Below are 18,087 nucleotides of genomic sequence, written 5' to 3' on the forward strand. Positions count from 1 at the left end.
TTAGGATAACACACAAGTACATATTGCAGTACGGTGGTTCACTGAGTGTTAGTGGCAGTGTGTGCGCTAATGTGATACTCTGGGTGACTTTTTCCTGGGTGCTCAGGTTTCATTGGCACCAGATGCGCACTACACCACACAGGTATAGGGACACAAAGGCACTGCGCCTTCTGTCACTATGGTGAACTGACCCACCAGCAGAGGTTCAGTTTTCGTCTAAGTGAACGAGAGACACTCAAAGCCTGATGCTCCACAACTAAACATTCGCAGGCAGCCTTATGTGTAAAGGGACAGCACAGAAACAATTCAAAGAAGTGAGCAAGTGAGGAGCTGGAGGTAAGTGTTTTGGTCCATATTCAATAATTGAAAACTAAAGGAATAATTGCTTTGTGGGTTTTTGATGTAGAGAAAGGAGAAGATGTTTTGACCAAGTGTGTAAAAGCACACTTAGGGGTGGCAATTCAACTGCGTCCATTATGTAATTCTAATAATATTTAATGGGCCTCATTCACCAACCGTTCTTAAGTAGAAATTTATTCTTAAAACCCTCTTACACAGTTTTCATTAAGATTCTGACATTCACCAGTGTTTCCTTATTTGGGATTTGTTCTTAGGTAAGAACAGAATCTACACACTCAAGAGCACAAAGGTGCGAACAATTCTGTGGTTTAAGAACACGTCATGGATCTGACATAGACTTTTTCTTAGGATCTTTCTCAAGAACAAATGTAAGAAAAAGCTTGGGAAGATATTGGTAAATGAGGCCCAGTGTTCATTTAAACAGTTGTCGTACTGCGATGGCAGGATCATCGAATGAATGTGCCTTGAGTTATATAATAATAATATATATATATATATATATATATATATATATATATATATATAAGAAGGTAAAAAGAATTATGTAGGCTACTTTTCGGGCTGTTTACTATATATACCATCAGAGATTGCACATATTTGTACATTAGTTTGATCCTGCTGATGTGGGTTCATGCCATTTCCCTCAATTTCAGTGATGACTTTTCAGTCTGCTAAACATCAGAGTCCAGATTCATTAAAGATTTCAGAGTAAAAAACATTTAAGGGATCATAAACAGAGAGAAGTTTATAAGGATGTAAAAGCATTTTTTTTTTAAATAAACAGTTCTTAAATATTCTCTTAAATAAACTCTTAGGCTAATTAATTTCTTCAAATAACCTATTAGGTTATTCAATATATCACCATATTAGTAAAATCTGTTACATTTTACCGTGGGAGCCCATGACCACCAGGAAGTAGAAAAAAATCCTAAAGTACGTTTTTTCCTATTTCTATTTTCCTGTTATTTATAGTGAATTTTTTTTCTAAATATGTACGTCTGAAATGACTTGCTATCTTGAAATAATTACCTAAATTTTGAGTTTTAAGTAAATAGTTATTACATTTTTATTTCATTTTTACATTTAGTGACTCTTAAGAACATAAGCTATAAATCCAAACATTCTGAGATAAGTCATTATTTCAAGATATTAAATACATTTTTTTTTAAATGTTACTAGTAGCAACAGAGACGAAGATTAAAAAAAAAACAAACAAAAAAAAAAAAACATTTTTTCCTCCTCTGGCGGAAAAGGGTTGCCGTATTTTACAGATAATCAAACAGCGCGAGACACATTTTGAATTACGTAGCTACAGACTTTGACCGTTGGCTCTGAATCGTTATGCTGTTCTAGTTGAATTCGCTCAGTACGCGAGTAACACTAAGAAACAGCATTAGAAAAAATAACGTTCTGACACTTTAGTGAATGTAATGAAGTATTCAGACTTTGTGTGGTTGAAAGACCTCTGTGTTTCGGGCTGTGGCGGCGTTCCCTCAGAAAGGAGCTGGAGCAGGATAACTTAGCTAGCGTTAGGTTAGCTAGCTGGTAAGCTAAAACAGTTGTAAGTAGCATAGCTAGCTAGGTTACTTATTTTAAATGTTTAATGTTGGCTTGCTACACGCACTATTGCACACATTGTACAGATATAGACAACACGTCATTACTTTGAAATTGACACCATATTATATTCTTATTTTTAGTAATTTAGCTAACAATTTAAGCTTTGACAAAGTCACATTATCTTTACTTGCTGTTTTGTGACACTTGCTAGCCAGCTAATTGTGTTTTCAGTGGGTTTCAGTGTTAGAAGTTACCTTGCCAACCCATTTTTTCCTAAAACACAGGCTGTTGTAATTTTTTTTAAGAGTAGCCTTTGTTCTTACAATTGTTTTTAAAAGAACCATCAAAATGTTGATTTACTGTTGCTATAATACATTGTTATATTGCATTTACATTGTGTAAATAGTTCCTCCAGTCATATTTGTGAATTCAAAAGCCTACATTTTAATAACAAGATACAGCCATATCGAAATAATCTAATCATACTGAGATTGATGCATTGAATCATTTGGTAAAGCAGAGGTCACCAATCGTGCTACTGGACATCTGCCTTCCTGAAGAGTTCACTTTTGACCCTGATTGAACACAACTAATCCAGATCATCAGTTCATTTAATTAGTTGGAGCTGGTGATTTAGATTTGGACTGGAGCTGTGTTTTGCAGGAAGGTAGATCAACAGGAGCAGGATTGGTGACTGTGCTAAAGAATTGTAATCGAATCGAAATAATCAGGGTCAGAGATTTACACCCCTATTTCTGACACAATCTCCCTCTGTGTCCAAGCATGGCTGAGGGAGGTGTTCGTGTTCCCTCTGAACAGCTGAAGGTCAGCGCAATTTCAGATGAGCGAGTGGACTTTCTGAGGGAGCAGGCCTTTATGGCTCTGCGCCTGAAAACGGACAAGTGGAACCGCTTTATTGGAGCTGAGGAGAACCAGAGGGCTCTGCTGGACTTCCTGGACCTCAGCTGGGGTCAGCGACTTATACTGTTCACTGGACCAGGAGGCACACTGCACACAGGGGATGAGCAGGTGAGTATAACACATGTATTTCTTTAAGAAACATTTCAATGTGTCATGAAATCTCAAATTTTATTAACGTTTCATTATATTTAATTATTTTCATGATCTTAGCTTTGGTATTATTTAGATTTAGATTACACACTGAATACACATACACACTAGGGTTGACTGGTATGATGGCTTGGATTTGTAAAAATGATGGTGGTATTAAAAAATGAGGATGGTATTTAAAGATAAAGGCATGCTAAATTTCTAAATTTCAAACATTTATTATAAAATGTGTAAAATATTAAAAATGAACCCATATAAATAGGTGTGTGTAAACCTTTGTCTGGTACTTCACATACGTACACATTTTCCCTCTTCTTCAGTCCCTGGATGATCTGCCATTTGTTGTAATGTCTAGTCTAGAGAGATTCTAGAATTTGATACTCTGGAAAACTATTGGTTTATTAAGGAGCCTTCCTCCGATGCCCTGTGTACTGACCTGACCTTGGCGTTGAAATAAGTCACTGCTTATTTCCAGTGCTTTCATGTCTGAAAGCGCTACGCCCCTGTTTCCTCCCCATAAGAGCTCATCTCCGTGGAGGACCAAGTTGCTTTGTGTGCTGAAGAAAGCTGGCGGCAGTGTCTCCAAAAGTTCCTTCCGCTCCCAGCTCTGGCTGGGTGAAGTGCCAGCACAGCCTATGGACCATGCGCCTATTCTCATCGGACAGGTAGCATCAGCCAGTGAGCAGTGGGGAGACATGATAATCTTAATCATAATATGCTAAATAAAGGATATGAATGAAAGATAATTTGACATGTGTTTTGAATTATACGCACTACCAGTGGAAAGTTTGGACATATCTGATTAAATGTATTTTTTAAAGACCTTTTTTTCCTAAAGACTTCTTACTTCAATGCTTGGGATTCAGCCTTATTCTAAAATGTGTAAAATAGTGAAACCTATTGTAATAGTAAGACAGTAAGGCCCAATCCCATTTCTTATTTTTATTTCTAATCTTTGTTTTCAAGGGTTACAAGGGGTAGTGGTTGAAATCTTCCCCTATGAAATGAGACGACGCTCAAATAAAAAAGAACATTACTTCATTAACAAGCTACTAGCAGTACTCTGTAGGCGGCCCTGGCAGTCTGCAGTGATAGCGGAGGAGGGTAAAGTTCAGCAACTTCGCTGTTGGGCTTTATTTACATTTAGGGAACCATATGTCTTCAAAGAGGGGGATGTGATAATAATTTATTATTGCCCACCCCTAATTCTTCTGTAATATAAAGCTGAAGTCAGATATTCGCCAACTTCTTGTTCGAATATTCCTGTTCCACCTTAACTGCTGCACTATTTGAAATAACATTAAACCAAGATAATATAGTGTTTTTTTATCAGAGAAAAATACTCACATTTGTGGGTTTCTTTGGTCGCTAGTGCAGCCATCTTGCTGGTTTTCTTTTTTTCTCATAACACTCTGTTTGGAGTGTGCTTCTGAAAAACCTCCATTTGGAGGGCCATGTAGCCCCAACACTTTGTCCTACCCCTCTATCTCAACAAAAAGGGCTAAGTGGTAAGGGCGAGGGGTGACATGGGATTGGGCCCAGTTCCCAAGGTTCAAGTACTCAAGGTTAATAGTAATTTTAATTTAGTAATATAAAAATCTGAATGCAAAACCAGATTCCAGATTGGTGTCAGTGGCACCTACATAACCACTTACTTTTTCTTGCTTCGTTGAATTTATAAGGCTAGACAAAGGCAGCCTGAATGGGGAAAGAATTGAATTGTCATATTGATGTAAATGTGGAGAAACTGGCTTAATTACTGTTCTCATTAGCTGTCTAGTGAGGGCTGGGATGCTTAAAATGTGGACTGTGCTGTGATTATGTCTTAAGTGTGTTGAGTATGAGTGTGGATGCTTGTGTGTAGGTGCTCGTCTCTGTGTTGGCTAACCCCCTGAACCACACGGGCTGGCCGCGGGTCATGGGCCAGGATATGCGCAGGCAACTGGAGCAGCTGTGGAGTCGTGCAGTCACACTAAAAGGCCGCGCAGAGGGCAGAACGTTACTGCCCCTGCCTCTGAGCGTGGAGAGAAAAGACCAACAGCAGCTCAGGTGTGTGTCTGTGTTCTGTGTGTCTAAGGTTGATTGTGTTACAGCGGACTGTCACAGAATTAACCCCTTAAACTACAAGGGTACACGCGTGGGATCACATTTCAGTTCCTTATTCTGTATAACTTATTTGTTTAATAGTAGCTTTCTTTGTTATTACATTTGGTTCTAACCTAAAGAGCTAAATTAACTGTGTGTGTGTTTGTGTGTGTGGGTATGTGTGTGTGTGCGTGTGTTTAGCTCTGATCTGTGTCTGATAGACAGGGCTTTACTGTATGCTATTGAAACCATGGTGATCCAGTGGAGTCAGCAGATGGGCTCTGTGCTGCGGCGAGACTCCTCTCAGCTCCTGTGCCAGGGAGACCACCCGGGTCCCATGGTAGAGCTGCAATACTGGGCCCAACAGAAGGAAAACCTTCTGGGCATCCAGAAACAGGTAGTACAAAGTTGGTGCAAATTAAAAAACACTGTTATTTATTAAATTCCTGGTGAAAATGGCAATTAAATATGCAGAAAACATGTTTTATAGAATATTACACAGAAGCATCAATGAGTAAATATAATATTTTTAAGAATTTATTATGTCCATCCTTTGCCTTTTTATTTTTTTTACAGCTTGCAGTCTTTTTTAGAAGCTTACATTAAGTTTTTCAATGAAATCTGCAGCTATATTTTTCTACTACTCCAAAGTTCAGTCTTAGAAGTTGGTTGCATTTTATGCTTCTCACAATCCAATTAATCTACAAATTTAGACTAACCTTACTCTACATTACCCCTTACACACACATCTCAGATGTCACATTTTAGCATTCTAGCAAATTTTCTTCTTTTGTCTATTTCCTTTTTTCAGTAATGGCTTCTTGACCGTTACACATCCTTTCAGATCCATAGTGTTGTTTTTTCATGGTGAAAAGATGGAATGAATCTGATTTTTTGCAGATCTGAAGCAAGAGTAGAGCTATATTGTCTCACATCCGTCAAAGATGAAAGCTTTATTTACTGTTTGGTTGATGGTGATGGTTAAGTGGTCTACCAGCTCTTGCACTGTTGTTAGTCTCATTTTCTCAATATTTTTTAAAATCTCTTGAACTCCAGTGTTTTTCTTTTATTTTCCTGTGACTTTGCATCATCTTATGAAAGTAGATTATCTTATTTATTTAATTTCCTCAGAAATATCTGCTGAAAGATAAATAGTTTGAGTGGTCTCACACTTTTGCACAGTACTATGTACTTACGTATACGCATGTACGATTGTATATAGTTTTATAGACAGAGTTTCATTTTTCTGACTGACAGTTTAAGCGACTTTTTTGTCAAAATGATGTGTGTGTATGTGTTTGTGTGTGTCTGTATGCAGCTGCAGAATCCCAAAGTTGACCAGGTCCTTGAAATTCTACAAAGGATTAACAGCAGCTATTATGCCTCCTTCGATGACATAATACAAAAAGTCAACCAAGGTAAATATCAGCATATTCTCATGTGAACATATTCGCAAAGGTTTGATTGTTGGATTTGAATGGATGATTTTGTATTGAGAGATAAACTGGACTCTCTGTGTGTGCTTTAGCGGTGGTGCAGGCGGAGGATATAGATCTGCATCTAAAGCCATTGCGTAAGCTCATTGTGGCATTTGAAGAGCGGAGCTTCATTGACCTGGAGCTGCTCTTTCCGGCTCTCTTTCACATGCTTGCTCTCATCTGGACACACTCCCATTTCTACTGCTCCCCACCGCGCATTGTCACACTTCTCACTGAGTTCTGCAACCTACTCATTGACAAGGTGTGTGTATATCTGAGGAGAGGAGAGAGAGTTTGTTTATGGTTGTTGTACTGTGCATTTGCCTTAAAAGAGAAATTTTATGGTGCAGTTGTGTGCAAAGGTTTGAATACCCCCAGTCGAATTACATATTTTGTTGATTTTCTAATTGAAAATAAGTTAACACATCTTCTACAGGGAACAAACTTCAATATGGAATTTTATTCAAATTTGAGTGTACAATTTCTGTTTATTTGTCATAAAATAAAATGTACCCTAACTTTTGCACAAGCCTCATTTTGTTTTATTTCTTATTATTTTTTCTCTCCAATATGTTCAATCCAGCAAATTTTGGTAATTTTGCATTAAAATGTGCACAAGTGTGTTCTCTGTACATTTTGTTAACAAAATTAACAAAACATGTAGTTTGTCTAGGGGTGACCAAACTTTGTATATGACTATATTAAAGTTATGCACTTTATAAAATGTTCTGACACACTTACCTATAAAGAATTTCTTTACATTACTGTTTTTCACATTTTAGTTTGATAGTGAATACATCATAACTTTGAAATTACACATATGGAATGTAGTGACCAAAAGAGTCTTAAACAAATCGAATATCTTTGAAAAAAAAATAAAATCAGACACACAGCCACTAAATGTAGTTTTGGAAATAAATGCATTCATTGGCATCAACCTCACTATTTATATTTGCCTTAGAAACTAATTCCAAGCATTTAAGTATAAGTCTTCAGATCACAGTTTTAAAGTTGTAAAATGTCTGAGTGTTTCTTATTTGTTGCTGTTATAGGTATTAAATTATAAGAAAAATATCCATTATGTATATTAATTCAGAACAGTCCACACACCAAAATATCCAGTCAACAATGGTCCTGTAGTCAAAAACTGACCATGCTGTATTTGAGTTTGTGTATTTTATTGTGTTCTAGAAATGGTATTATTTTTCCTCTGTTAAAAAGAGATTAAAGGGATTGAGTTTGATTTAAAGATTGGTTAAGGTTATGAAAAGTGTACGTTCAATCAGAGGACTTTTGACTGGTGCTGTATAAGGGTTGTGCATATCTGTTCATAGTTCTCTCATTTTGTTGTATGTATGTGTTTCATTGTTTTCCACAGGCAATGATGTACCTTATCCCAGAAGAACTGTTTAAGATGGAGTTAGAGGAGGGGGTAGAGCGGGTGCAGAGAGCAGTTCAGGTGTTTCAGGTGTTTAAGCGTACTTTCCAGCAGTACAGAGACAGGCTGAGCCCCGAGGGGCCCTATAGCCGGCTGGGAAGGGCAGTCACTCCCTGGGACTTCCCCTCCTCTCTTGTCTTTCAGCGCATTGACCGTATCATGGAGAGACTGCTCATGATTGAGGTGTGATTAAACTATTCATGTGTGTGTATATGAAGTTAGGTTTGTTGATAATGCATTTAAAACCAAAAATGCGATTAAAAATAAATAAAGAAAACAGGAACAGTGATAGAAGATTCCATTCAGTAAAATGAAAAGCTAAAATAACACAGCAAACACTAAAAAAAAACAGTATGGCACAGTAATTACACATAAAATACACAGTGCCGACACACAGTAAAATGGACAGATCTTACTTAAAAAGAAACTGACATTGACTGTAAATTCTTTGCGGTATATATATATATATATATATATATATAGCCATTTTATTTATTATCCAATACAACCAGTAAACCTGTGCATGTTTTATGAGTTCTTATATGTAATATTGATAGTGGAAAAACTGTGGTAAATTTTAAAGAAGTTTTTTGGAGATTAATTTGTACCACAGTGTCCTGTGTATTTATCTGACCATAAATGGATTTTTAAAAGTGCATTTTAGGCCAAACCTTTATCTCAAAACTATCATAAAACCATGTCTTAAGCATCAGGCAGCACATTCATAACCATTTCATGTAATAACGTCCTGTGATGTAGCTTTTGTGGCTTTAAATGCTTTAGACAACAGAGTTTTCCTAAGGCTTCTTTGAAGGGTTTTATTCACATCTTAAAGACTTACTTATGGAGAAATTTTGAAAAAAATATTTTTTTCCTTTTAAATAAGGATATTTAGGCTGTAGGTGTAAATAATAAATAATGAGGTACACATCCTCTACAGAAACAACCTTTGCACTTTTTAATGCACAGTTACTGTTTATTTGCTGGACATATTAAAAAAAATATGGCCTGTGCAAAAGTTATGGCACATTTTATGTTTTATACTTTATTTTTTTCCAATATGTTAAACTCAAAAACTAGAAATTATGCACTAAAATTCAAAAGTGCTAACTTATTTTCATTTAGAAAATCCACAAAGTGTGTAATACAGGGAATATGCACTCTGTATGTACATGACTGAATGCCCTCATGTGTGTGTGTTTGTTTGTGTGTGTTAGGAGCTGTTTGTGTCAGCCCTGGACTTCCTAAAGTTGGAACGTGTAGAGCTGGGTGGCTCCAGAGGAAAGATTCTCAGTGAGATGATCTACAGCATGAATGATGAGTTCCATGACAGCTGGAGAATCCTTAGAGAAAGCAAATATGACCCACTGGACTACAGCAAAGAGGTTTTAGAGAGCACACACACACACACACACTACTTGCAGTACCCACAAAGAGATTTAGACTGCCAAAGGAATAGAGTTGATTTTCTGGTAAACATTTTTGGCATTTTGTGTGTGAAAGGTATTTTGCCTTGTGCAGTCTACTGTGGAGCTAGCGTCTGGTGTTATTCTTAACAGTTAGGGTTAGTTGTACTTGTATGTGATAAAACTGGCAAACTTTACTTAATTGTGCCTTTTTGTGATGTGTGCTGTAGGAATTTGTGCGTGATTATAATCGTTTCGTGGAGCAGAACCAAGACTTTGACCAGCGACTGGGGACAGTGCTGAATCTTGCTTTCCAACACTCTCCCAGTTTAGAATCAGCCTTTAAGGTAACACATGATGGCTGAATTATGAATATGATAGCTTGTAATTTTTAACATGCCGGGCCCGCCCTTCAATAAAAAGAACCAATCACCGTGTTGGTACAGGTGTAAGCAGTAAGAAAGATACATGCATGCATAGTAGCCGGAACAATTGAAAAAAAAAAAAATACAAAAAAACACAAGCTTTAATTACTGCCTAGGGGCATTGCAAAGAATGTCACAGAATGGTCATACTTTCTTATAAGGACTTTGGTGACATGTAGAGTGATTTTGAATGTGTCAGTATGTCTGCCTGTGTTTGTAGCTCTTGCAGGTTTTCGGTACTCTATTGGAAAGGCCGAGGGTTCACCAGCTGTTTGCCCCGAATTACTCCCTCTTGCTGGCCATGTTCCAGCAGGAGGTCAGCATCTGCCAGCAGATACTGGACACTCATAGAAACAGGGTCAGTGTATGTTCACATGTCTGCATACTGCAGAACTATGCTAGGCTTGCAATATGCATGACTTGTTATTCAGTTATTAACCTCAAGACATATTATTCAGTAACTACAGCATTAATAGCACTAGTACTCATGGTTTGCCACTGGTATCTACTGTGAAATCTATGTAAGTTCTGTAGCTTTGACAGTCAGGAAACAAAATGTGGGCAAACATGTATGACCTTAGAGTTTAAGGCTTTAAAACATTTTGCAGAGAACAGCACACTGTTTGAATGATGTCTTTTGGTCATTTTTATGTAGTTGCGTAATGGCTGCCCAGTCCTGGGTAAAAATATGCCAGCTGTGGCTGGGAACCTGAAATGGTCTCAAGAGCTCAGAGAGAGAATCCTGACCAACCGCAGCAACCTTAACCACCTCACACACATGTAGGTTCTCTGTCTCTCATGCATACACACAGGTTTATTTTCATTCAACCTCAGGATGTGGGGCCATACACATGTACCACATATTTTGCATATATGTAAGCACCTATATAATAATATGTCACATGTCTTATATTGTCGCTGTCAGAACAAAACCTTATACCTTTTTTTCTGAATTCAAAAATTAAACATAGGTAAATGTAGATAAAAACAGAATGCAACGATTTGCAAATCTCATCAACAATATTTTATTCACAGTAGAACATAGAACACATTTTAGATGTTGAAGGTAAGACATTTTACCATTTCATGAAAACGTTAACCCGTTTAGAATTTGATGGCAGCAATGCATCTCAAAAAAGTTGGGACAGGGCCACATCTACCATTGTGTAGCATCCCTTCGTCTTTTAACAAGTCTGTAAATGTCTGGGAACTGAGGAGACCAATTGCTGGAGTTTTGGGAGAGGAATGTTATCCCGTTTTTGTCTGATGTAGGATTCTAGCTGCTCAACAGTCCTGGGTCTTCTTTACTGGATTTTTCGTTTCGTGACAAGCTAAATGTTTTCTAATGGTGAAATGTCTGGACTGCAGGCAGGCCAGTTCAGCGCCCGGACTCTTCTTCTGTGAAGCCATGCTGTTGTGATGGATGCAGAATGTGGTTTAGCATTATCTTGCTGAAATATGCAAGGCCTTCCCTGAAAAAGACACTGTCTGAATGGGAGCATATGTTGCCAAAACCTGTATATTTCGTCAACATTAATGGTGCCTTCACAGATGTGCAAGACACCCATGCCATGTGCACTAATGCTCGCCTATTCCATCATGGATGCTGGCTTTTGAACTGTGTGCTAATAACAAGCTGGGAGGTCTTTAGCCTGAGGGATGCACTGTCCAATATTTCCAAGAAGAACTTTCTCCAGATTCTCTGAATCTTTTGATGATATTATGTACTGTAGATGGTGGGATATCCAAAGTCTTTGCAATTTTATGTTGAGGAACATTTTTCTGAAATTGTTCCACAATTTTTAGACACACCAATAGAAATGCTCCAAAAGTACCTTCTTATGTTAGCTTCCATTCAAAGTTGAATGAATGTTTTTTTTTCTCCTGTAAAGTTACCATTTTGGATATATATGGTTTAGTTGTGACTCTGATTTATATGTTGCCACCTACATGTAATAATAATATGTATTATATATAAGTACCAAAATGTAGTAATAATGTCTGTTATGTGTGTGCATCAGACCATTGGACATTCCAGAAGCAGAGCAGATGTTGCGAGCATGTGAGTGTGTTTTGGAGGTACTTGATCAGATGGATGAGGAAGTGTATGCTAACTGGTGTGTGGGACTGGATGAGCTTTGCCATGCCCACATGAATGAACCACTTCTCTCATTGGATGAGGAAAGTGGACTCTACAGTGTTAACTTCAGTCCTGTGGTAAGAATTAGATATACACACGCACACACACACACAGGTTTATGTTATTCAATGTCAGGATATGAGGTCATACATATGTACTATTTGTATTATATATATCTATACATCTACACACACACACACACACACACACACATATCTATATATATATATATATATATATATATATGTGTATATATATATATATATATATATATATATAAATATGTAAGTACCTGAATAGAATAAAAATAAATTCCATATGTATAATAGAAACCTAAATTCCTTAAAAGTTGGAACAGTATGTGAGATGCAGATAAAAACAGCAAGCAGCGATTGAAGTGTATTTTTTTTAACCTTGTCACCTTCATTGTTTTTTTTGTAAATATATGCTCATTCTGAAGTTGATGCACTCAAAAAGACAGTGCCCTTTCACACTGGGCCAGTAATGTTATGAAATGTTCAAAAAGCTCAAACAGGTGATGCAGCCATGCTTGAGTATAAAAGAAGCATATAGGAAAGGCCTAATCCTTTATGATCAAGGATGAATCAAGGCTCATCACTTTGCCAAAAATGTCAGCAAATAATCCATAAATTTAAGAACAACGTTCCTCAACAAGTGATTAAAAGGATTTTATGTATTTCTACAATGTGTAATTTAATCAAAAGATATGCATAAAGGGCAAGGCTGAAAACCACAACTGAATGCCTATGAAATTTGGATCCCTGAGAAAGCACTGCATTAGGAAGTGGCATGCTTCTGTAATGGATATCACCACAATACTTTGACAAACTGTTGTCACTGCATCCACAAATGCATGGTAAAACTGTACTATGCACAGCCATATGTCAACAGGGTCCATAAGCACTACCAAATTCACTGGACTCAAGGTCTTCTGAAATGGACTGATGCACAGCGGAGATGTATTGCGGTCTGATAAGTCGACGTTTCAGATTGTTTATAAACATAATGGACATCATGTTCTCCAGGCCAAAGGAGAAAAGGACCATCCAGATTGTTACCAACATAAAGTTCCAAAGCCAGGGTCTGTCAGGGTATGGGAGTTTGTTAGTGCTCATGGCATGGTAACTTTATTAATGCTGAAGGATGCACACATTTTGAAGCAACATATGTGGTCTTTTTTTAGAAATGTCCATGTTTATGTGAACATGACAACACCAGGCCACATTCTACAGTAGCATAGCTGCATAGTTAGGGAGTGCTCTTTCCCTTGTTCTCATGCTTGCTATGCTTGCCTACTTTCTCCCCCATGTTTATTGTGCGTGTGTATGTGTGTGTGCATGTTAGCTGACTTCTGTTTTGAGGGAGGTGAAGTATCTTGGGATGCTGAAGAGTCATAACATGCCGAAGGCTGCCCTGAATCTCTACTCAAAACAGGAAACACTGTACATGGTATTCATCCACTTTCTTTCACTATTCTTCTGTTTTTTGTTTACATGTGATGTGTGCATTTATGCATGTGTATGTGTTTGTGTGTGTGTATGTGTGAATGTAGTATACCAGCACGCTGTCCCAGATCACTCAGTGGTACAATAAGCTCCACAGCACTATACTTGCTGTCGAGCTTCGATTGGTGGAAGCAGAAATGGATGAAGTGAGGCGTAAATTAAGCCCTGCCCTGAAGGAACTGAGGTGGAGTCATGAGGACCTGTGGGATTACATCAAAAGGTCTTTACACTGGCAATTATGCCATCATTCTCTTCTCTTAGTTGTTTTAGTTAATAGGATAATGGATAATAGGAAATATGTTGATGTTTTACTTTACAGATGTTTTTGTGCAACAATGGTTGTTATATGCATATCTCTGTTCATTCTCACATGTTTATTCTGCTTATTACTCTCATTAACTATATTATTAGAAGCTCCTACCTTGTTGGTTTTCTTTGCCAGTGTACAGTTATAGTCTGTAGCCCATCTGTTGATGCACCTTTTGTGTTAGTCATTATCTAGTCCTTCATTAATTATCAGTGTTTGATCATAGAGCCACTCTTGGCTGGTTATTATTGGCTTGTGGTCCACTCTCAACCTAGTAATCACAGTGAGGTGTGTTAAAACCCTGGAAACACCACTGTGCCTAATACACTCTATACACACACTACCATGCTACAACTATGTCAGTGTCACTGTTGTGCTGAGAATGGCCCACCACCCAAATGGTGTGTGATCAGCACTAGGCAGGTGGTCAAAACTGACCAGTAATGAATGGTGTGCATGGTGACTGTTAAGCATGTCACTAGATGGACGGCAGTCTATAGTACACCTTTACAGTGGACGTGTAAGGTAAGTGGAGCTCACAACGTGGCCAGTGAATAGAACTACAGTATTGTTCAAAAGTCACACACCACCCTTCATTTATTTAATTTCCAGTCAAAACAACCTTTAAATTATTCATTCATATTTCTAAGGGGATTAGATACAAGGTAATCCACTGAAAGTCAAAAGAAAATTAGTGAAAAAACAGTTTCCAAAACTGGAGTTCAAAAAATCTGATCCACCTTCAGATACAATCAAATACAAAAAAGCTGTTTGTGTTCTAAGGACAATGGACTGGCCACTGCAGTATTCAGACTTCAACATCATTATATGTGTTTGGGAATACCTGGACTGTGAGAGGCAGAAAATGCAACCAGCTTCTAAGACTGAACATGTAGAAAAATATCTCTGCAGTTTTACTTAAAAAAATGAAAGCAAGTCTTCCAAAAAGAATAGAATTTGTAATAAAGGCAAGGGGGGCATATATGTTTTTCTGCTTTTTAATAAATGAAAAAATAAATGAAAGATGGTCTCTAACTGCAAAATTAGAACTGCTTTATAAAAAATATGATACACATCCTAAGTGATCATTGATTGATCTTTATTTAAAATGCAATTTCACCACTACGCTGTGTGTTCGTTCTGCATGCAGCACACGTGATCTGGTGCAAGGCGTGGCAGAACGTGTGCAGAACAGCCAGACTAACCTGGAGAAGCTGCAGGGGCTGATGGGAGTTTTCAGCCAATCCGCATGCATAACACGCAGAAGCAGTCGCCGCGGCAATTTGCTTCACATGGCCGACGTGGAGGAGAGCTTCAAACGGCAGTACAGGCTAGTCACACACACTGGAGAGAAGATACACACCCTTGTACAGGTAAACTCCAGCAAACACAACCTGTTAAGGTGCACAAGAGTGTTTGATTCACGCGTGTTCAAACTGGCCCAGACTTCTGTATTCTTCAAGAGTTGACTAGAAAATCAAAGAGCTGGATTTTGTATGTTTCATACTGTCCATTACTTTATATGACTGAAAAAAACAAAACAAGACAGAATTTTTTGATTGCAGTGTAGTGTCATGCAGTGGATTGCGGTGCAGCATCCTGAATAGGCTAACATACAGATCATAGCAGGTCTTAGGACAGGGGTGTCAAATTCAGGTCCTGTAGGTCCACAGCCCTGAAGAGAGTGATGTTTTCCCTCTTTTAACATTCTGAGTTGAACTCATAAAGACTTGCTAGTTAGGCGATTGATATGACATACATTTTGGTGCAAGTGCATGAACATATTTAAAAACCAGTAAATGCCAACTCAATTCTCTTTGTCTCTCTCTCTCTCTCTCTCTCTCTATTTCTCTCTCTCTCTTAGGATAATGCAGTTCTGTTGGGTGCTGATGTCGACTCTGCATCCTGGGAATCTTACACAGACTATGTGGACCGCATGGTCTTAACAGGCTTCTCCAGCGCTGTACGCTGTTCTCTACAGTATCTGGTAGAGAACACAGACCCAGCCCTGTGCATTGCACCACTGTTTGAGGTCCAGCTGACCCTGACCTCTGACATGACTTTTGATCCCTCACTTGACCTCTCCAAGAAGAACAATTTCTATGATATCATTGACAAGATAGTGGCAGATATTTTCAGAATGGCTTCATTCATGAAGAGAGTTTCCAGATATAAACAAGCAGAGACTTACCAGGTAAGTGTGTGTGTATGTGTGAGTGTGCATGTGTGCCTTAGAACATTACTTAAATAACCTTTATTTAAAACTTTCGTGGCTGATAGGATTATGATTGTAAAACGCTGAAAATTCTGATAACCAATAATATTAGCTAACATATTTTTACATTTGTTTTAGATTTTTATTGTATGCTTTGATAGTTGTAGTTAAACATGTAAATATGTATAAATATAAATTAAAAATGCTGATGGTGTCTTGTGTTGAAACTCTCTAGCTCAGCCTGTACTGGTATATTTAAATATATTTAAATAGGGAGTGATGCATATTGGATTCCTCTACTTGAAGTTCTGCCATATCGTTAAGAGATTGTGAGCTTGAATCCTTGCAATGCCGTGACTCAAAAAGTCGCTAATTGTTTCTGTGTGATTTGCAATATTTTCATCAATACTGATAAAACCAAATATTATTAGATGTTAAAAGCTGTTGCCAAAGTTATTGGTCAGCCAGTATCTTTTTTGAAGCTTTTCTTAATCTCTCACCACCAAATTAGTATTCACTTATTCCAGAATCTGGAGTCAGCCCTAGTGTTAATGTAGGTTTTATATTGATCTGGGCAACAAGCATTTATTTGCCAAAAAAAAACACTAATCTCAAAATAAATACAGATAATGTTAATAAAGTAAGTAGTTATTTTATGTTATTCAATGTGTTTGTTTAACTGTTCCTAAATCTCAGTATGCGGAAGCCCATTATTATTTGTAGTTTTCCAGCTTTATCCAGTACCTTGTTTGGCTAATCACGTGTGCTGCTGATGAAATTTAAAAGGTCCAGGTGATGGCTGGGAGTCTTAAGGAGACATCTGAAACTACTTTTTTACAACTAACAATTTCTTAAAAATTCTTGTTACTTTTTCACTGTGATTCTGTTTATTTCCGTTTACTCTAATGCTATATGGTATTTTTACAAGCAAAAAACACGCATCAAAAAATTTGGAACTGCAGGTGGATATAGACCAAGTGCTGGAGTTATCTGAGTTGGCTCAGCTGATTCGTTGCCGTGCACGTGGGGCCATCGCCAAGGTCAGAGAGTTCCAGAACTCCTTCAGCTCCTATTGCTACCTTTGGTCCGGAGACAGGATGGAGTTCATGAGACAGTTCTTGCTCTATGGACACGCCCTTTCAATGGAAGAGGCAGAGCTTTATGCTGATTATGAGCTGGCCAAGAACCCACCCAAACTAGACAACTTCAAAGAACAAGTGAGGAAACATTGTTCTCACAACATATAACAATCTCCAACATATTTCTGATTTGAAATACTTTGTTCTTATCTTTTGCTATGTATGTTTATGTGTGTGTGTGGGCGTAGATCAATGAGTTTGAGAGTCTGTATGAGAAGGTGCAGGTTCTGGAGGAAAAGAGAGTTTTCTGCGGCTGGTGTCAAGTGGACATCAAACCTTTCAAAATCTCTCTCATGACTGCCATCAAGAAATGGAGCTGGATGTTCAAAGAGTATTTGCTCAACCACGTCAATGATAGGTGACATACTGATAACCACTACTCATGGTTAATTTTCCCAAGTTTATAGCCAAAAATGCCTCCTTAGTTTTTTTCCTTCTCTTTATATTTATCTCTTTGCCCTCCTCAGTGTGCATGACATGGCGAGCTTCATTGAGAATGCTGAACATGGTTTGGGAAAGAGTGTGCAGGATGGAGACTATGCTGGACTGGTGGACATAATGGGCCACCTCATGGCAATCAGAGACAGGCAGCAGAACACTGAGCAGCAGTTCAAACCACTCAAATCTACTGCAGATCTGTTGAAGATCTATGGCCTACAGCTACCAGAACTTGTCTACTCCCAGCTAGAGGTGCACACACACACGTACACATACACAAACACACGTGAATCAACTGTAGTACACACTATGTCCAACACCAAACACTACACTGAAAAATTAGTTTTTTTTCTATTTTATTTGTGTAGGTCTTATCTAAATAGATACTGCCTCAAAGCTTTACTGACTTCTAGGCATTAGCCCCATTGTGCAAGCCAAATGCAAAAATAGTAAGGGGAAAAAATAACACTGTCAAAAGATTAAAGCTATTAAACATGAT

At 37.9% G+C, this 18,087-nt stretch overlaps 1 protein-coding gene across 1 annotated transcript in view; it reads left to right on the top strand.

The window, feature by feature from the left end:
• Nucleotides 1-3,561: 3,561 nt before the first annotated feature.
• Nucleotides 3,562-18,087, top strand: part of dnah9l (dynein, axonemal, heavy polypeptide 9 like) — a 61,590-nt gene continuing 47,064 nt past the window's right edge. Inside the window, exons 1-18 of the mRNA XM_036569950.1 lie at nt 3,562-3,656; nt 4,856-5,034; nt 5,266-5,473; nt 6,395-6,494; nt 6,605-6,816; nt 7,933-8,175; nt 9,210-9,377; nt 9,629-9,745; nt 10,044-10,181; nt 10,479-10,603; nt 11,845-12,040; nt 13,329-13,433; nt 13,537-13,709; nt 14,947-15,169; nt 15,661-15,990; nt 16,974-17,228; nt 17,339-17,508; nt 17,618-17,840. Of these exons, the coding sequence (XP_036425843.1) occupies nt 3,627-3,656; nt 4,856-5,034; nt 5,266-5,473; nt 6,395-6,494; nt 6,605-6,816; nt 7,933-8,175; nt 9,210-9,377; nt 9,629-9,745; nt 10,044-10,181; nt 10,479-10,603; nt 11,845-12,040; nt 13,329-13,433; nt 13,537-13,709; nt 14,947-15,169; nt 15,661-15,990; nt 16,974-17,228; nt 17,339-17,508; nt 17,618-17,840 (3,195 nt within the window). The 5' untranslated portion in view covers nt 3,562-3,626. The remainder of the gene's footprint in view (nt 3,657-4,855; nt 5,035-5,265; nt 5,474-6,394; nt 6,495-6,604; nt 6,817-7,932; nt 8,176-9,209; nt 9,378-9,628; nt 9,746-10,043; nt 10,182-10,478; nt 10,604-11,844; nt 12,041-13,328; nt 13,434-13,536; nt 13,710-14,946; nt 15,170-15,660; nt 15,991-16,973; nt 17,229-17,338; nt 17,509-17,617; nt 17,841-18,087) is intronic.

Source organism: Colossoma macropomum, unplaced genomic scaffold, assembly GCF_904425465.1.
Source record: "Colossoma macropomum unplaced genomic scaffold, Colossoma_macropomum, whole genome shotgun sequence".
Taxonomy (NCBI): Eukaryota; Metazoa; Chordata; class Actinopteri; order Characiformes; family Serrasalmidae; genus Colossoma; species Colossoma macropomum.